This window comes from Ictalurus furcatus, chromosome 18, assembly GCF_023375685.1.
Source record: "Ictalurus furcatus strain D&B chromosome 18, Billie_1.0, whole genome shotgun sequence".
Taxonomy (NCBI): Eukaryota; Metazoa; Chordata; class Actinopteri; order Siluriformes; family Ictaluridae; genus Ictalurus; species Ictalurus furcatus.
In genome coordinates this window covers 882,259-902,500 of record NC_071272.1, presented here as the reverse complement: position 1 = coordinate 902,500, position 20,242 = coordinate 882,259, and the positions used below count along the sequence as shown (strand labels likewise).

The 20,242-nt window shown below is 40.9% G+C and overlaps 3 protein-coding genes across 5 annotated transcripts in view; 2 read left to right on the top strand and 1 right to left on the bottom strand.

Annotated features, from left to right (window-relative positions):
• The window catches only part of wdr41 (WD repeat domain 41), an 11,992-nt gene extending 11,118 nt beyond the window's left edge, over positions 1-874 (top strand). The window contains exon 14 of the mRNA XM_053648588.1: positions 1-874. This exon is cut by the window's left edge and continues 484 nt beyond it. The gene's annotated coding sequence lies outside the window, so the exon portion shown is untranslated.
• A 104-nt stretch (positions 875-978) lies between these two features.
• Positions 979-12,195, bottom strand: aggf1 (angiogenic factor with G patch and FHA domains 1). Of its 3 annotated transcripts, XM_053648586.1 has the most exons (15): positions 11,917-12,195; positions 11,114-11,521; positions 10,922-11,021; positions 9,901-10,064; positions 9,325-9,462; positions 7,914-8,105; positions 6,861-7,584; positions 5,824-5,926; positions 5,678-5,729; positions 4,896-4,997; positions 3,585-3,750; positions 3,418-3,497; positions 3,059-3,183; positions 1,695-1,794; positions 979-1,407 (listed from the first exon to the last, which is right to left on the bottom strand). In XM_053648586.1, exons 2-15 carry the CDS (start codon positions 11,501-11,503, stop codon positions 1,222-1,224), a joined length of 2,622 nt encoding a protein of 873 aa, XP_053504561.1. In that variant the 5' UTR covers positions 11,504-11,521; positions 11,917-12,195; the 3' UTR covers positions 979-1,221. The 3 variants fall into 3 exon arrangements, with proteins under 3 accessions (XP_053504561.1, XP_053504559.1, XP_053504562.1); XM_053648584.1 differs by having other exon boundaries at positions 11,114-12,195; XM_053648587.1 differs by having other exon boundaries at positions 5,824-5,923; positions 11,114-12,195.
• A 2,168-nt stretch (positions 12,196-14,363) lies between these two features.
• On the top strand, positions 14,364-19,126 carry psmb7 (proteasome 20S subunit beta 7). The gene is made up of 8 exons (XM_053648589.1): positions 14,364-14,522; positions 16,084-16,177; positions 16,931-17,028; positions 17,134-17,274; positions 17,680-17,795; positions 18,306-18,364; positions 18,453-18,604; positions 18,933-19,126. The coding sequence occupies exons 1-8, from the start codon at positions 14,461-14,463 to the stop codon at positions 19,042-19,044; spliced, it is 834 nt and encodes a 277-aa protein (XP_053504564.1). The 5' UTR covers positions 14,364-14,460; the 3' UTR covers positions 19,045-19,126.
• Positions 19,127-20,242: the final 1,116 nt, after the last annotated feature.

Here is a 20,242-nt window from a genome sequence, read left to right as displayed (position 1 = left end):
TGCTTATATTTTATTCCAAATGAATGGTTTCATTTTTAAACTGCAAGGCTGTTGTTTGTTCTTGAGCATTTCTGACAAATCATAGTATTTGAACGTTTTTATTTTTTAATGGATTTTATAAATTAATCATGTGATTGTGATCCTTCGAGGCTCTTTACATTGTACATGACTTTTTTTTCTTTTTTTTTTTTAAATTGACCATGTTTTAAATATGAATGAATATACTTGCATGTAAGACGACTTATTTGATAAGTTTTGTTTTTTTTTAATTAACAGTATATAAATGTCTATTAACGAGCCTATTTTCAGAAGAGGTCATATAAAAAAGAAGGTCATGTTTCATTATTTGAAAGTTACTCATTTAAGTCGTTGGGAATTTCTTTCTCTGGTATACAAGTGCTCTTGCAGGGTACTTGTGAAAGTACATTTGGTACTGCGGTGTTATCTGGGTTTTTCCGGTATCGTTCACCAGATTCTAGGGGAACGAGTACAACCCCACACCTTCAACTGGAGCTTATCAGATCGTACAGTGAGCACAGAGCGAGCTAGTTAAAAAGGAAAGGGCTGGACCCTAGTTTGATTTGACTTAACCGTAGCTAGCTGCCTAAAACGCAAAAACCCCGCCCCACGTCTTCTGATGTTTCTGGTGAGTGAAAGAAAGTAAGAAAGAAACAAACCCTTCAGGTTTAGAACATGCCCACTTCAGATTTTAAATTCACAGATATGAAAAAAAAATATCTGCAAATCCCTTAGTGCTGTATTCATGTTGAAATAAAATACTGCTGTATTTGTACATCATACACTGGAATATTGTTTATGTGATGTTCTAATGGTTAGACTGTTTCTGCACATTAAATGACAATATGAAATGCCAGATGGTCTTCCTGTCACTGTCTTTCATATATAACTTTTTCAGGCCATGGGGCCTTTTTGTTTCTTTTTCTTTTTAAAATAATATTATTTTACTGTCATACATTGACCCACATTCTGCCTCTTTGTAAAATACAGAGCAGAAAGTGGTTCTGCAGATTTATTAACAAAACTACACAAGCCGTGGATATAAACACTGCAGAATTCTTTTAATGTACAATTTATTGTGTATTTCATTCGACCACGTTCACTACGAAATGTGTAAAGTCTCATTTACTCCGTCCCTTGAGTCAAGTTTACTTCTGGCGCCGTGTCCTCAAAGCGAGTAATCGTCGCACTGCGAAGCCAGGTTCACGGGTCGCTCGGGAGGACGTCTCCCGAGTCGGGTTCGTCATGACCGAGGTCCGCGTGTTGGAAGCGCTCCCTTGCGTGCTCCCAGTTCTGCTGTCTTCTACTCCGGCCAGCAGGAACCTCATCCACAGGAAAAATCGCTCCACAGCCCAGACCGGACTGAGGCACCCGAACCTGCACCTCCACCTAAACAGAAGGTGAGAGAGGAACGGGTGAGAATGAGTCTGTAAATATTTCAACAGGATCTGTTTGCTGATTGCACACCAGAGAAGGCACGTCTGAGTCCATATGCATGTTTTTTAAATGGCTAGCCCTTGAGGGTTTGCTGGCTTTTTAAATTGGGGTTTGTTATCCAAGAAATGTTACTGAAATGATACCGTTTTATTCATAAAATGTTTATACACATCCTTCGTTCCTATTCAGACATGCCCATTGGTCTGCGTGCGTGTGCATGTGTGTGTGTGTGTGTTTACAGGCTCGGTAATGCCTCCTCCATCTCTGCCTAGTCCCTCTCCGCTCTTCCATCCCATTCGCTCCAACATCTGACGACCCTTGTTCCGGTCACTGATCTCGCTGCACACACACACACACACACACACACACGTAAAGTATATAAAGAGAGTTCAGTAATGATTACAGAAACATTTAAGTCCTTCAGGAACAATAGTAAAGGAGGAACTGCAAAATAAGACCGATATATTGACACTGCAGTGTATTAACATCAAGATAGGTAGCGTGGGGGTCAGTGCATTTACAGTATATCTGCATTTTTATTCACTGCCAAACGAATCCATCAATCAATGCATTCTAAACAAAACAAAAAAAACCCTGGGGTTTGAAAGTGGGAGGAGCATGAACCAAGTGTATCAGGGTTTAGCTGGGTGTGGGAATGTATGCAGTTGTAGCTATGCTGAAATACAGAAGACAATTTTTGAAAATTATTTTGTACCACTCGACTCCTTTAGACAACAGGATCAGGGGTGATTTTAAAGTATGCAGTTACTGACTCTTCATTTTTTGCTTTGTGCTGTGGCGAGGATAAGAAAGAAAGAGACCAGCACAGATACAGTGGTGCTTGGTTCAAGGTGAGGTACGGGGAAATGCACGTTTGGTGAAGGTGAGGTGTGTGTGCGCGCGCACGGGGCAAGGGTTTCGGACATTAGTGAAATCAGGAAACGTCCGTGGATGGGTCGTGCAGAAGCGAGAGACTGCGTGGAATGTGTGCAGCATTGACTGGGGAGGCGGTGCCGGGGCCGTCAATGTCAGCGCCACATCGCACGATGAGACCCTAAAGCAGAGCTCAGGAACCTTTTCAGCTGGCAGAGCCATAAAAGCCAAAAAAAAGTTATTTTTTCTTTAAAGAGCCAGAGGAAAGTTAACGAGTCGTCTTCTTATTATAGTTATGTTTACTATTATAAAAAGGGGTAATGTAATAAAGGCCATTTTAGTCCTGTAGCTGGCGCTTGGACATAATCTAACCAACTGTGATAGTTTCATCAAATGTAAATCAATACAAGACACCGTATGTAAGTAAGAGTAAACAGAACACGACTTGGCACTAATGCGACTTCCAATCATTGGTTTAAACTTTTAAATAGCATATATCGATGTTTTAAATGAAATATGCATACACACACAAACACAATATTACATTATATATATATATAAACATGTTAAAACAGTAATTATAATTAACCAGATGAATGGTGAAATCATCCAGCACTACTACAGCTCATATTTTTCCACGTGCAGTCCGAGCTAGATATTTTTTGTTCATACAGTAGCAGTGACGGATCAACCCCAACCCCGGCGTATAGGAGGCATAGAAGTGACGTACACGTGCACAGATGCAGGGGCATCGTCTCTGTAGAAGGTTCCCTCACTTCCCACGGTCTGCCTCCGGTTCTCTGCTCTGTCCTTATACTTATTGCTCGACACACAGCCACCTTCGTAGGCACTGTTCTAGACACACACACACACACACACATTTATGTCACGTCACACATAAAGGAAATCTCAAACATTTGCAAAATATAGGTAATGGTTTTCGGTCTGTGTAAATAGATCAAGGATTGAAATTTGAATTTAAAATATTTTTGTTTTTTTTTGGCTCCTGCACTGTAAACAAATTCCTACATTAAAAATAAATAAATAAATAAATAAATTCCTTCCTTAAAAAAAAAAAGACCAACTTACTTTAAGGCCATATTTAAGTTTGATCTGTCTGAGCTGTCTCTGTCTCTGCACCTCTTTGTCCTCCTTACTCAGTACAACACCTGAACGAAAACACACAGGTCAGACAAACGCCAATCAATTTGAATCCATTATAATCATGTGACTCCTTCTAGTATGCACTTGCATACCCATGTTTTCTTCTGGGCGGCGGTAGCTCAGGTGAGCTCGAACCTGTCCAGGCTCGCAAGCGTCGCACGTGTCCGAACCCATGTGAATGTGGAAGGATAAAACCGTCTCGCCCAGTTTCACTTCATCGCCATGCGTTAAAGGGCAAGGGTCACTGCGCACTTTAGGCTGCGGACAAAGAAATTCACGTTAGCCTTGAATTGATTTCCCCAGATTGCATTTCCTGCTTAGGAACATAGATATCATTGGATTCGACGACATCTCTTTCACCAAATAGCAAGACGCAACTACATGCGTGTATTTTATACAGAGTGCAGCAGCTATTGCTGAAATGTTTTTGGCCTTGATATGTAAAAATATATAAATAAATAAAAAAAAACACTGTTTACTACAGTAGTATGTGGGTTAGGACGAAACAGCGTCGGTGAACTTAGAACGTTATGGATCCCATCATGCTCTTGGGTTCTGAGTTGGAAAAGGTTGTGAACTCCGGGAACCGGGGGCTGATACGATAACGCTGTGTACGACTGCCTCCATACGAATATGCCATAAAATGGCTGGCAGAATGGAACTGAATTCTCCACGTGCAGTAAACTGTCCAGAACTCATGAAATACACTATATGGCCAAAAGTATGTGGACACCTGACCTTCACACCCGTGTGTGTGTTTACTGAACATCCAAGTCCAGATTTAATCCCCACTTTCCTGCTACAACAGGAAACTACCTGCAAACCGCTCGAGTTCTTCCACTCCAACCTTGCCAAACCATGTCTTCATGGAGCTCGCTTTGTGGCCAGGGGCACCGTCATGCTGGCACAGGTTTGGGCTAGACCCTTTAGTTCCAGTGAAGGGAAATCTTAAACCTACTGCATACTAAGACATTCTGTGGCAACAGTGTGGGTAAGGCCCACATATAGGTATGATGTCCATACACTTTTGGCGTATCGTGTATACTCTCACTCTCAGTTAAGAGAACCACATATATTATCTAGCCTTATCTGTGCAGGCCTTACAAGTTGCCTTTTACTGAGAGGAGCCAATGAACTATTGTGAATCACAGCTAAAATTACTGGTTTAAATTACAGGTCTAAACACGTGTGATGTTAACGACAAGAAAATGTTGCTTTATCAGCAGTGTGAGATTGTTTTATTCAGTGGACAGAACACAAAGCAAAAGGCTGACTACTCAACACAAACCCAACTAATTTCTTCTTTCTAATTTTCTAGAAGTCACAATACCACTCGAACACGGTATATAAACAGAACAGGAAACAAACCGTGTCTATGACACAGGATCGATGTGGTGCAATACCTGTAGAATTCTGTTGCCATTGAGCACCGTGCCGTTCTGACTGCCCCGGTCTACCAACATGTAACACTGCTGATCCTGATCAAAATACACCTCTACGTGGCACTGTACACACAAACACACACCCCAAATTACACCTCGGCATGGATCTGCATACACACAAATGGCTATAAATACACACTGCACAAAATACACACAATAACTAGAAATGCACCATAGTGAAGTGAAACTGTATTTTCATAGGATGGATGAAGAATGTGTGTCGCATATTTAATGAATATTCAAAACTCACATCCCACGTTTATATAAGAAAGGGTTATTGCTGTGTGAAGATATAATTTATAGAGGAGACAACTGTGTTTGTTGTGGTGGAGTGCTGGGACCCTGATGACCGCCACTGGCATATTTTAATAACGTGTGTGTCAACCTTGTTAGATATACAAGCTACAATTTAGCATGTCTGATGTAGCAGTAGCCTACCTATTGCTACACCACATGACATATTGGGGAAAACAATTTTCTAGGCCAGTCCTCTTTCTTTTGATCACCAATATCTCTAGACGGTCCAGTATAGATAAACTACTGTAATTAAAACCATTATTTTATTTTATTTTATCCTGTATCAACTGATGTTGGACATGTCGATTCCATCCATCCTCTTCTGCAGCTACCTAAAGACAAACTAGACTACTCAACCGCTGTTTATTTTAGACCTTAAACTCAAACGTGTGAGCGCTGAGGAGTTTAGCTGCATATGTAGGCTGCTTAATTCTGACCGTTCATACCTTACTGACTCCCATCTCTGGAATCCTGATGGCATGGTCCATATCCTTCTCCCTGCAAATGCACGCACCACACATTATAGAAGTCATACGGAATGATGATTTGCGAAACCACAAACAGCCGACACACACTCTGGCGTGTTACTGACCGGCCGATAGTGGCGATGCTGTCAGCTGTGAGGATAAAAAGAGTGCCGGGCTGCAGGACAGGAGAGCGAACCACAATCACTCTCACGCATGGGGGCCATCCTTCTGTAACACACACACACAATCTAGAAAGGAGACTACGAAATAAGGTTTATAGGTGAACGGGCTGAACAATAGCAAAATGGTCGATGTTGTTTTATACTTCTGATTGGTTCTGTGTACGCATGTGGGCGTTGCGATGTACTTCATCAATAAAAACTACTTCTGGGTTGTAATTCGCAGCATCAAAACAAACGTGTTTTTATATGGGATTTTTCAGGTTTTCTCCACCCAAAAAAAAAAGAAGGAAAAAAAAAAAAGAGATGAGGCAAAGAGAATCATGGGTATTGTTTCAGACCTTACACTTCCAGGAATAAGAATTCTTATGATGATGATGATGTCAAGTAATATTCAGCTGCAGCCACATACAGCAAAACTTCTACAAGAAACCTCTACACCGGGGGTGTCCAATCTTATCTGGAAAGGGCCGGTGTGGGTGCAGGTTTCCAATCCAAACATTGCAACCTTTCTGAAGGCCCTACAGAACTCTTTAGATCTTGGCATGATGGTACCACACACCTCAATAACTAAATAAAAAAGGGAACACCAGTCACTAGATATGAGAGGGGTATAAATAAGACAGGTTCTAATCACTGGCACCCAATCTTCAACACCGGATTCCTGAAGGTGTGATAAATGTAGGTGTGTACTTACTTTTTCCATGTGACTGATCTGTTTGTTTGGTTTTTTTTTCATTTAAATTGAGAAAATTACTACAAAATGTCGATTGTATGCATGTGTCATTTGATAGCGTGTGTCAACTTTATTAATATGCATGTTTCAAAGAGGATCAAATGTTTGCCTGTCCAAATATGTTTAAAAAAACAAACAAAAAAACAGAATTTCCATGGGGTGTACTTATTTTTTCACATGACTACCTCCACACTTAGAATAAGGAGCTAAACGGAGCTGTGTCAGTGGAATAGGGTATCTACCTCACCTTCCATTGGTTGCGTGTCTCTCTCTGGGCTGTATGAAACTGGAGAGGTAACCGGATTGGGAGACAGAGATGCTGACGAGGATGATGGTGAAGGATACTTCTTTGTCCTGGACTGCAAGATCTCTCCTTCTTCTGGTTCACTTTCACTGCCCATATTAGCAGAGTGTGAGCTCCAATCCCTGTGCGAATGTGACTCTCTCTTCTTCTTCTTCCTCTTCTTTTTCTTCTTCTTACTGTCTTCGGAACGTGTCCTGTTAAGTCTTTGCAACTTGCTATGTGAGCGAGACCGGCGCGTCCTGCTCAGTGATCGAGTCCTGCTCCGTGATCGAGACAGGCGCGTCCTGCTCCGTGATCGAGACAGGCGCGTCCTGCTCCGTGATCGAGACAGGCGCGTCCTGCTCCGTGAACGAGACAGGCGCGTCCGGCTCCGTGAACGAGACAGGCGCGTCCGGCTCCGGGATCGAGACACGCGCGTCCGGCTCCGGGATCGAGACAGGCGCGTCCGGCTCCGGGATCGAGACAGGCGCGTCCGGCTCCGGGAACGCGAAAGGCGCGTCCGGCTCCGGGAACGCGAAAGGCGAGTCCGGCTCCGTGATCGAGACAGGCGCGTCTGGCTCAGAGAGTGTTGTCCTTTTCTCTGTGTGATGGTCTCACCCCTCTTCCCCATGCTCTGCGGCTCCTGATCTTTTACAGATTTGGGCCTCTCCTTCACCCCACCGTGGTTCTGTCAGGTAGGAGATAATCAATCAACCAATTAGGAAAGAGAACTGGGAGATTTTTGATTGGGGAGGGTAGCAGAATGTGGTGGGTGGTGGTCAGGAGATTTAAATTGGCCATATAAGTTCAAAAGGTACGTCAACTAACGTGTGAGAAAAGTAGGAGCTTGATTTTTCAACTGAGCAGTGTTGTGGGAAGGAAAAACTTCAAACTGCGCAGGGCAATATGTCCCTAAGACTGGAGTTTCGAACCCCTGCTGTAAAGGGTCTGCAAAACGTTCTCACTCAGACATAGGCCTACTTTACCTGGGACTTAAACAGGTTTGAGCATTTTTACCTGGGCCTCTGGATGTTCTGGTCTCTCCAAGGTCCTCTTGCTCTTCCTTTTGTTGACACTCTCCTTGTCATTGGCAGTTTGGCCTGGTTGAACTGTAGACAGCTCAATTCGAGAGTGGAACTGATACTTTCCACTGGTGTGGTCATAGCAGTAGTAGATGCCAGTGTTGGCATCATAATACAGCTGACTGCTCTGAAAACAGAAAATTCACAGATTAGGTTCAACAGACAAGCTTCTACCTATTATCTTCTATACTATGATGTGAAAGACATTAATTACCACTAGTAGAAACATGCAAGTAACATGTAGAGCAACAACCAGCCGTGCTGTGCTGAAATTACATGAAAGTGTTGTGAAAATTGAGTTTGAAGGTCTTTAACCGAGGTGTATGCAAATATCTGGCCTCAACTGTAGTTATACTGTTGAGGAAATGGTACGTAGCACTCTAGATACTGAAAAGTAGCACCTGCGTACCAGGCGTGTTCACAAGTCCCTGAGGTCCGAGTCAAGTCTTAAATCTTTGAAGAGAAGATCCAGGTGTCAAGTTTCAAGTCTTTGTTCTATTTTTAGCAATAGTACTTTCAGCTAGTTATTGTAATTGTAATTACAAGAAAACAGAACATTCATAGAAAATTCAGGAAAGATATTACTTTTTTTTTTTTTTTTTTTAGCATTTAGTGCAAAATGCCAACATGTTGTGTTTTTTGAGCTATTCGAGTTGCCGTAGTTCGCCGTAGTTCTCAAGCAATGATGGGTAAGGTCGTCTTCTAGTGAGCGCCAGCGGTAACAAAACCCCTGAGTGGGGTGGTGGGGTTGACATGAAAAGGACAAGGAAACATTTGTACTTCTTGAAAAGCTGTGCAACACCACAGCTTCCCTTTAGATTAACTGATTGCTTTTCAAATGAAATGACACGAAGGTTATCACAAGGTAAGACTTGGCTATATCATTATTGTTTCTTGTTCATTTATATAACAGCACTTTTCCAACAGGTGATGAACACGTGCCTTGAGATGCGTCACGCGTGTATATAATAATGCTGGCTTGGTGTGTTTAGAGATGAATTGTTGTGATATTTGCTGCTGCAGCACATACTGATAGGGAATGAATGAATGAATGAGGAATGAATAGAAAAACATGGTTCAAGTTCGAGTCAAGTCTCGAATCAACTCTTCATGAGTCCAGGTCAAGTTGCAAGTCATTTTTTGCGACTCAAGTCCAAGTCGCAGACTCGAGTTTCCATCTCTGCCGCTTGCAAAAAAAACATTTTGTTTATATTCTCACACGATAGGTAAAAATAAAATAAATAAAGTGCAATAATTTCAGACCACTGAAGTGTATTTCACAAGAGAAGATCCAGGTGTAACTATATATGGTTTGGGATTGTCAGGGTTGTATGAGGGTAGCATACCGAGTCATAGTAGAAGCCAGTGGAATGGTCATAGTACATTCCTGAGCTCTCATCAAAAACAAAGCCCGTCTGAGAGACTGCCTCTTCTGCTGTGGCTCTCAACATTGCTGCTATGGATGAGCTGCTGCTGACAACCACCTCTCACACACACACACACACACACACACACACACACACACACACAAACACACACACAGCATTACTGTACTTGTAATGTCTTGCACTAACTCTAGTTAAGTAAACCCTTGCCTCTTGTCCTAACCTCTTAACCAATCTTCGCTAGAATTTGGATTGATTTGGCAAGGATCCAAAACTCCATACGACATATTGCGCTAAAGATAATTATGTCATTTGCCGTGCACTTTATGTGTCTCATCCTGTCCTGATACGTTTCTGATTTTACTTCACAGCTATTTTATGACTTTACATGTACAACTTTATGTGCTGTACTGTATTTTCGAAAAAGTTCTGCACATGCAGGTAGCAGATATGTGGAGTGGCTCAAGAAGAGTGCGTAAGTGCATCACCGCATAATCACTCACTGCGATTAGGACAGTGCACATACACTCCGGTTACCTCTGTGTCGACCGTGTTGGTCATTTCATCTGACTGCTGTAAACTGGCTGGTGCTGTCTCTGTTGTAGCGGGATACATTTCAGCGGTCTCTGGAATTTCAGTAGCAGTGTTAAGTGCATATTCTTCAGCAGCCTGATAGTATCCACTGTAGTAATAACTGTAATCTAAAAAAAGAAAAAAGAAAAGTTATCACAATCATGTTTTATTGACCAAGTACTCTTGCATATAGACGGAATTTGAATTAGTTTGGTGAGCTCTCACATTGCTCATTTATTCGTCATAAAAAGCGGACATGGACGAGAACAAAAACACTAGTAATATAAAGTCTTATTAGGACTGGACTAGTTTTACATGAGGAGGTGAGGTAGTGTAATTATTACTTGAGTATTTCCGGGCTTTTGGTACCGTCCGAATTGATCATGTAAGGAATTTATACGTGGAATTTTTATGGTCTGAAAAGACTGTCATATTTCACATCTTATAAAATAATGAGTAGAAATAACCCCAGTAACATAACTCTCTTCAAACGGATTTATTAGTCAAGATTCCATTAGATCCTGTGGGAAAAGATTTTTTTTTGCTCGCTCTTTTCTTTTGTCTCCTGCCAAAACCAACACGACCAACTATTCAAAGAGTTTCAAATGCAGGACAATGAAATATAGATATCGTTTAAAAGGACGTGTCAGAAAAGCAATGCTTCTGTGGGTATTATGTTAGTTATTGAGTTCCTAGAACAGGTATAGCCTACACATACGTTGATCATGATCATGTGACCCACTAACGATCCAGCGCAACTTGCACAACCATGCGCCCTACGACAAGCTGATATAATAGAGGTCAAACAATCGGTTCGTATTAAAAGGTGGTGTATATAGTACACATGGAATTTGTGCGTGATGACAGCTCAAAATGTAGGATCACAAGCCATGTTGTACTCTCCAGTGGAGAAGCAGTAAATGTCACTGCTGGCTTGACAACAGCCCTATAGTTAGGATCTGTGTGTACGTGTGTGAGACAGTACCTGTCTCAACCTGGGTGTAGTCCTCAGTCTGAGTCTCCACTTCCACCCGGCTCTTCTCTTTTTTCTTCCGCTCATGAAGCTCAGCGCTCAGCTCCTCAACCTGCATCACACACACGCACAGACGTACTGTATAATCAGCGTGTAATACACCTATTCATGTGTCCGGGAGGCTCGATGACACGTGTGTGTTACCTGCTGTCTTAGATCATGGTTGAAGCTTTCTGTGCTCCTCTGAAGCCTTAGACTTTGGTCCAGCTGCTTCTGTACTCTCTTCAGTTCAATCTGACACTTCCCCAGCTCCTGCTGCAGGCTCCTCATTTCCATCTGCAGACCCGATACCTCTGACCCGCAGCCCTCCGTCTTCGGACCCGCAACCTCGGACCCTCTTTCCTGCAAAACAGCTGGCTCAGCTTTCAATCCAGCATCCATTTTCAGGCTTGTCCCCTTAAACCTGGACGTTTCCTTCATCTGTGCGACCAGAATCTCGTCTTCCTGGAACACGGCTGGTTCGGACTTGCACTTATCCCCCAGAGAAACAGATTTTCCATCCGTTTGCGGCGCGATATCCGTTTCCGTCTCCATGCTCCAGACTCTCTGAAACTAGCAGTGAGTAGAGGAGTCAGTTTCGGCTGCTCAATACTCCTCTTTTTTTCATTACTTAGCAACAGCTCTCCCGTTCACCTTGGCCATGTCCTTTTTTATTATTGTTATTATATTATGAGTAGCATTAGTTTGCTAAGCGACTAATTGCTTGCTTTAAACATTAGTAATATAAATACTTTATGGAAATAAACACAAAACGTTCTTCCCATCTTGGGGCTCTTCCTTCTAGCAGGTGAGTGTGTACAAGAGATGGAGTCACCTTTTTGTTTCATAATTACAAACACGCTTATCTCACCTTGTTTCTCTCGGGTCAAAATAGCTTGATTATAATATCTGATCTAATATTATATCTACCCCGGGAATTTACTCACAGTGCAGTGGCTCAACGTTACCTGTCCAGTAGTGCTATCTGTCTCAATAGCGTCTACGCAGTATGTAGTGTACTACATGACCAATTTGACATAAGGCCCCACGGCTCGTAAAAACACACCCTTCTAGCCAGTTTTCACCCAAATTTACAGTCGTCTCATCTTTCCGCTTGATTTGTAAACCGATAATAAACGTCTTATTTGCCTACGAATCTCACTCAAATATAATTCTGGTTAGTAATAAAGTGAACTACTATGAGGAAACTTGATGCATTTAGATTCCATGTCGATAAATGCCGCCATTTTCAGCTAAACAAATGTGCTCTTCTTCTTCTTCTTTGGGTTTACTGGCAGCTTTTACCCTTTGCGAGTACTACTGCCACCTAATGTACGTGATTGTGTTCTGCATTCAGACATAGTCCTCGCTGTGTTCTCGATATTCCGATTACTTCTTTTGGATTACTTCAAGGCCACATATGTAAATAAAGTCAAGAGAAAAGCAATATGATCCAAAATGCCTTCATTTGGAGCTTATTTTAAGCTTAAGACATGTTTGTTCCATCCATCCATCCACCCATCCATCCATCCATAGGCTCCGAGCACCCACGGAAATGGTCGAGCACCCACGGAAAAACACGAGAGCGTCTCCGTTAAATTGAACCAATCAAAACAGCTATCGAAACTCGGGAACCTCTCTGATTGGTGGACCTCGCGGGTCGCAATATCTACCGTGAGTATTGTAAGTGAACACGCTTAGTGTGTATAATATGTTTCCTATAGCCTATAGAAGCTATAAATATGTTTTATGTGAATTTCTTGTGTCTAGGCTCCGTTAAGAACTTAAGATCTGTAGCAATGTGAATTATTCGTTGGATTTTAACTAATTGTTTAACTAATTGTTGAGTAAGCTTAGCATGTATAGTAATAAAAGCTGTGTGTAGTATATATTACACTGCCTATAACGTTACAGTGCCCAAAGATTAAATGTCAACAGAGTAATAGTATAGACATCGACATCTTTTTGCTCGTTCGCGGTCTAAAACCCAATTGTATAAGCTACAGGACTATTAAAATTACCTTGATGACTACTGGAATATTCTTGTCTCATCCCATTTATAGTGCCACTACAACTTTCACACTGCTCTTAAACCTGTGGGTTTGCTTATATTTGTACCAACCTGTCAAAAAGAGAAAACGTATGTTGCGGGGAGGCCCTCCAGTTTAGCCAAAGTGTTCATATGTAGGCAGTAGTTAATGTTATTCATCTGTCAGAATATTCCATGGTATCAAAATATCAACAGTACAGGCTGCTGCTGGTGGTGTAATAGTGTGAAGAATGTTTCCTGGGCCCTTAATACCAACCAACAATTGTTTGAACGCCATAGTCCAGGGGTTGGGAACCTATGGCTCGCGAGCCATATATGGTTCTTTCAGTGATTGCCTATGGCTCAACGGCAGGAAAAAAAAAATCATGAAAGCTAGTGTGCCAATTCAATTAAAACTCTACATATTACATATTTTAAACTATTACATAAGTCATAATCAATGCCCATTTGTCATGTATACACCAACCTGTGGCACAAAAAGCTCAAATTCATAGAAAAATTCATAAATCGGTTGAAAACTATATAAATTCATTAATCGGTTGAAAACTACACAGCCACTCTGTTTTCATTTTTTTTTTAACAAAGGTGAAATGGCTAAAAGAAAAAAAGACGACAAATATTGTTCTTTCCTGTCTGAACGGACAGACGAGAGTGCTTATTTGAGGTACTGTAGTCTTCCTGTCACCTCGAACCAGTCTGGCCATTGTCCAGTCTGACCTCTCTCATCAACAAGGCATTTCACTGGATGTTTTTTTTTTGTGTGTGTGTTTCACATCATTCTGTGTCTAGAGACTGTTGTGTGTGGAAATCCCAGGATATCAGCAGTTTCAAAAATACTCAAAGCACCAACGGCACCAACGACCATACCACAGTCCATCCATCCATCTATCCATCTTCAACCGCTTACTCCTTTTCAGAGTCACGGGAAAACCTGAAGCCTATCCCAGGAAGCATCGGGCACAAGGCGTGGTACACCCTGGACAGGGTGCCAGTCCATCACAGGGCACACCATACCACAGTCACATCCCCCATTTCCCCCAACTCTAATGTTGATGTAAACATTAACTGAAGCTCTTGCACTGTGAAATGGTTTTATTCATTAAACTGCAGCAAAAATGATTGGCTGACTGGATAATTACATGACAATTACAATGGTTAATATAATAAACAAGTGGCTTAAAGTAAATGAAATTCTGAAATGAAGTAAAGCATATTATATTAACTTATAAGTGGTACACCATAAAAGAGTCGTATTATTTGAATTTCTTTAAATAATTCAAACATAGGCTATATATATATCCCCTTCCTCGCCTTGTTCAACCGGTGGTCACATGTGTGTCTTAGTTGTGACGCACTTCCGGGTGGTAGGGGAAGTTGTCGAGGGGCATGTTGGAAGGTCTGTTCAGATGCGCGAGAACGCGATACTATAGCGGACATTTTCCGGGAAATAAGAGTTTCAATAATGGCGACTGTGTGTGTACGCCAGCCTCAGTTCGGCGGTTTCAGTTTCGACAACTGCAAGAGGTAAGAGCACAATAATATAAAGGACAGATAGGTGGCATATTTTACGTCTCTATTAAAAAAAGAAGAAGACCATTTTAGTATTACGCTTCGTTGTTTATTATTTGTTTAAGAAGTGGCTAACATGCTAGCGGTCTGTATGAATGATTCAGCACATTTCCTTCAAAATATATTGCGGTTCGTTAGAAATGAAACGTGCGTGGCAGGTTTATCGGGAAAATATGTACGGCTCCTTAATTTCAGTTAATATATATATAGATATATATATATTTTCGTTCTTGCTGAGCGCCATCTAATAACAAAATAGAGTTTACAGATGTAAGTACCTATACCGGTGCACTGGTTAGCCACATGCTATACGTCACTTCATGTCTGAGAGAGCCCTTTAGAATGAGGTCCGCTTACTGGGTTTGGAGTTTAATGACTTATTTTTGTTTAGGTCGGTTTATGTAGGAACAGTAACATGTTTTCTAAAATAATAATGTAAACGTTAGAAACGTATCTGCTCTTTCATGGTCATTAAAAAAAAGAGCCATAGCAACAGACTGCAGATGAAATGTAGATTGATTTATTTATTTATTTTAAAGCTCATTTCACCCTAAAACACATTACTTTATATTGAAAGGTGATGTGTTTTGCGATTCGTGTGCTAATTTGTTGGCAGATGTTGTATGTTTAACGTCCTGTTAATGAGAGAATCCAACGGAGAGACAACATAGGTGGGACTCAAAGGTCCAGAATACAAGGCATTGCGTTACGGTTCTGCGTTACGACACACGATGGCAGTGTTGGCACTGGACTCTGGTTAAGCAGAGCCTGGAGGTGATTGAGCCCGACAGAACGGGATAAAGCGCTGCTGCATCGCTCACTTTACGTAGAGAGGAAACATCCCACTGGTAGCACTATCAGCAAGAAATAGAAGGTCATTGTGGGTGAGGTAGGAAAGCATTAACTAAAGGGAAAACACTTTTACACTAAAGCCAGTGCAGAATTTCACTACAAAGTTGATGTCGGAAATCACTGAATCCCGCATTAATAGTTAATTAATATGCAAGTTGTTCAGGGTGGAAGTTTTCCTTTGATGGGTTTGGCAATTTTATTTATTTTTTTAACTCTAAGCTCGGTCATACAAACACCGTGTTCTGTTAATACGAGTGATTAGTTCAACAAAACATCTGTAATGGTATTTTTAATGTTGAAATCATGGCTTGTGCTTCCTTTACAGGTCAAAAATTAATCCCTATAGAAGGTTTTCATTTATAAAGCTCTAAAAATGTTACCGACTGGTGTTTTAGTGCATTTCCTGGGAATATGGAGAAAAAAAAAAAAAAAAGGGTCTCGATTAAATATGTGCCGTTACGTTCTACCTAGCCCCTTAAGTTCATGTTCACTTGGTAATTGAAATGAAACATTTTCTCTAATTTGATTTATAATAAAAGCTTGTGATAAAATAAGTTCGTTTAAAGCATTTAGCACAAGGGTGCATTTACCGTAACTTTCAAAGTTGATATGAAGCTCTGAGTGCATTTCTGTTCAAGTTGCTTTTTTTGTGTGTTTTCTTTAGGAATGCTCAACTAGAATGTAATGCTGCTAAACTTGGATTCAGCCTCCCCAATGCACGTAAAACTGGCACGACTATCTGTGGAGTCGTGTATAAGGTGATCATTTCATAGCTTTAAAAATAACCTATGAAACGTTTGCAGCCTTAAAGCATTGTATCCCCTAAATGTCTTGTATAATTTTTGCTTTATTAGCATTAATGTCCAGTTACAATTTCACCTGAATTATACAAACTGTGTACTCTAATCCTAAATGTACATGTGTAGTAGGGTTGTCACGATACCATAAACACATTTTACGATACTATACCAGCTGAAGTATCACGATACCACTCAATATTGTTAATTCGTAATTCAAATCTACGATATGAACCAAATTTGTAGAAATACATGGGTATAAATGAAAGCAGACAAACCAAAATTTTCTTTTGAGTACATAATAATGTATGAATGAATTACCGGCTATTGGGGGAAAAACTCCAGAAAAATCATACAAATAATTAAATATGCAGCAAGCTGCAATGCACTGTGTTCTAACACTTTTCTATCATGGTCAGTATGAACTTTTTCATACTGGTATTCTGTGGTATTGGTTGATTATTCATTTCACCTGTCAGTGGTTCAAATGTTATGGCTGATCGGTGTGTGTAAGCACATTACCAAAAAAAATATTTGTACAAAAAAAATGTTGTTAATCTCTAATATTAGAATTTACAATATTATATGGTTTAATAACTTGTTAATTAAGAATTTGAAATGTGTATGCTTTATTTATGAAATCTTTTTTTGAGTAAATGAAACCCGATTTGTTTTGTTCTGAATTTGTGAATTCTTTTCTTATACCCCCTTAAGGATGGTGTTATTCTGGGAGCTGATACAAGAGCAACTGAAGGAATGGTTGTAGCAGATAAGAACTGCTCGAAGATCCACTACATCTCTCCTAACATCTAGTGAGCCCTGAAACACACAAACCCGTTACCCCTTATTTATCCTTCTCCAACACATGTATGTACTCCAATATAATTTTGTATGTGTGTGTGTTTCTATGTATGTAGCTGTTGCGGAGCTGGTACGGCAGCAGACACCGAGATGACCACTCAGTTAATCTCCTCTAATCTGGAGCTGCATTCTCTCTCCACCAACCGTCTTCCAAGAGTCGCCACAGCCAATCGCATGCTCAAACAGATGCTCTTCAGGTTGCATGCAAACTTTCACTTTCTCTAAGCAGCTCTTGCAGTATATAAGATAATTTATACTGTAAACTATTGTACTAAATCGCCCATTAGTAATTGGATTGAGAGCAAATAGTCCTTTCCTCTGAGTGTTTTCGCCGCACCCTGACGTTGCATGAGCAGCAGTTCGAAAAGATGCAGTCAGCGTTAACAATTCTTATAATTTTCAATGGATTCAGTACTTAAAATACTTGCACTTTATTGCCTTTTGAATGCGACAATCTCCAGATAATGTGAAAATGATGAGTATACTAATGGCCATTTTATTAAAGTTCTTTATCTAAATACTGTTGCAAATCACTATGCTTTTTTTCTTATTTTCCACCTCTTATTCTATCCATCTGTGTATAACTGTTGCCGTGTGTGTAGATACCAGGGCTATATTGGAGCAGCGCTGGTGTTGGGTGGGGTTGACTGCAATGGTCCCCACTTGTATAGCATCTACCCTCATGGCTCAACAGACAAGCTACCCTATGTTACCATGGGTGAGTCTCTGATACATTTCTCTTAAACATGTCTTACTTCACCTTGCTGGAGAGAGTCAGGAGACTGGGTTGCAGAGAATGGCATTCTTTATTCTTCAGCATTCACATACCTAGGCATTCAACCCAGTCTGACATGTGTTGTTTACACCCCCCCTAAAAATGTTGCAGCGAGGTCAATCATTACCCTCTTCTTTATTGTTCCAAAAATGATCTCTGGTTCTTATCTTGATCCTGTTGCAGGCTTTAGCAGGTTATTTGTTTACCTTTTAATAAATGCACACATTCAGGCGAGGACAGACACGTTCCTTAGAAGATGGATTCCATGGTTTGGAAATGGGTGACATAAATGCAACCATAATTAAAGTTAATATTAAAGCCAAAGTCAATATTGAGATTAGCACATGACTGGAAATAATATGTAATATAATATAATATAATATTTCCTGATAAGGTTTTATTGTTCAAATTTGATTGGATGGTGTCTAATGTGTATTTGTGGGTCGCCCTTAGGCTCTGGATCCCTGGCTGCTATGGCTGTGTTTGAAGATCGATACAGGCCTGACCTGGAGGTGGGTCTCTCTCATTGGCCCTTTGATCAGGTTTCTCATACTTAATGAGAGAAATAAACTTAATGATGATTTCTTCTTTACTTATTAGGAGGAGGAGGCAAAGCTCCTGGTGCGTGATGCAATAGCAGCTGGTATATTCAATGATCTGGGCTCAGGCAGTAACATTGATCTGTGTGTGATCAGCAAAGGCAAAGTGGACTACCTAAGACCACATGATGAAGCCAACAAGAAGGGCATCAGGTGAGTCAGGAATGTGTGCAGAGATTGCTACATTATTTGATTTGTATTAATCAATCTCAGCATTGATTAATGAGCAGTGTTTGAGATGGACAGTCTTCTGCTTGTGTTTTTATATAAATATAAATATATAGTATAGTATAGGTAGCTTTCCATAGACAGTGAGGTGCCACTATTCCCTTTCTCTGATTTGAACAAAAGCAGTGCTTCTGTGTCTACTAACACCCTTAGCAACATGCAAACCAAATAAAGTCCTGTAAAAGCTTTAAGGTTTTCAATATGCACCCACCCTGATCTGTACTTATGTTTGGTTTTTGTTTTTGTTTTGAAGAACTGGTGATTACAAGTACAAGCAAGGCACCACAGGTGTTCTGACAAAGTCTGTGACCCCAGTCCAGATGGAGGTGGTGGAGGAGAGCGTGCAGACTATGGACACCTCTTGAAGAGAGGGTTTTTTTTTTTTTTGTTGTATTTCATGTATGGCAATGTTATGCCACTGTTTACAATAAAAATGTTATGAAAAGCCTTGGTGTGATTCAGTTACTTGATAAAGAAGGAGGACAAACCAGAGATTTTTGTCTGAGCAAAAGTAGATCAAAGGTGTCCGTGGTGTAATGTTGCTAGAAAGTGTTTGTTTAGATTTGAAGCAAGCTGTCCAGCAACACCGAAAGAAAAGAATTAAGAACCACTGAAGTACAGTGGCAACATAAAAATGAAAAGCCGAACGTTCTATCATCGATGGATGGGTGTTTCACCTAAAAGGCCAGGCCCTCCAGGATTTTGTGATCACAGAAAGTAATGCAAGATCAAACTCCACAATATTTGGAGGAGCTTGCAATGTTTAAAAATTACTGCAGATTTTGGGCCAAGACACATTGATGACATCACAAAGTACATTCATCCACAGCTGTCTCTGATGCACATGCGTTGAACATGAGTACAGCTGAAAGGTCTCATTTCCCCAACAAACAATTCATGCAATTGCAAGTTTGCTGCAAGAAAAAGCACAAAAAAGCTCCAAGTTTCGAAAAAAGCCGGAGCAAAATATGCAGCTGCGGTTCATTGAAACCCATATAACCAGGAGGGGCAGTGACATCCCCAACAACATCACTGACATGATTCAGTATTCTGGGTGTAAAGATTCATCAATATGGATCGATGCAATGCGTAAACATCAATGCATGTATAAATTTTAAGATGGACCATAGCCGGAGTGGCCAATCGGGAGGATTCCCAGTGGGCCGCTCATAAATTGGGCCGGCAGACGGAGTCACACCACCACTGTGCCCCAACACACCGAGACCAGCCTTTCAAATGGCCGTCATGAATTGATCCATTATATCAATTATGTCCTGCCCTGTGGTTCTGCCTTCAAGGGGTCAACAAAAAAGAAGTTCCTCGACAAAAGGTTCTGACTGAGGAAACTAATGTAGACTGTAAGCTGTGCTTGATTTGCAATATCAGTACTTTCATCCAACTGCAGCACAAAATATTCACTGGCTTGCACTTTTACTAAAAGCTGTGAAGCAGTATAATTGGCCATGTCACCTATGCGTCTGCTCACTGTATTGTCTGACAAAGGCACGAGCAGTTTACAGGCGGTAGTTATAATAACTTAGGACACTAAAAAGACCTTTCTAC

Bases quoted from the DNA above. Each gene is read 5' to 3' on its own strand.
- aggf1 (XM_053648584.1), bottom strand. From the start codon at position 11,503: ATGGAGACGGAAACGGATATCGCGCCGCAAACGGATGGAAAATCTGTT. The intron at 7,585-7,913 runs GTAAAAATGCTC...CCTACCTGACAG, and splicing joins CAGAACATCCAGAGGCCCAG to AACCACGGTGGGGTGAAGGA. The intron at 3,751-4,895 runs GTATTGCACCAC...CTTTGTCCGCAG, and splicing joins ATGGCAACAGAATTCTACAG to CCTAAAGTGCGCAGTGACCC.
- psmb7 (XM_053648589.1), top strand. From the start codon at position 14,461: ATGGCGACTGTGTGTGTACGCCAGCCTCAGTTCGGCGGTTTCAGTTTC. The intron at 14,523-16,083 runs GTAAGAGCACAA...TGTTTTCTTTAG, and splicing joins AGTTTCGACAACTGCAAGAG to GAATGCTCAACTAGAATGTA. The intron at 17,275-17,679 runs GTTGCATGCAAA...CCGTGTGTGTAG, and splicing joins CTCAAACAGATGCTCTTCAG to ATACCAGGGCTATATTGGAG.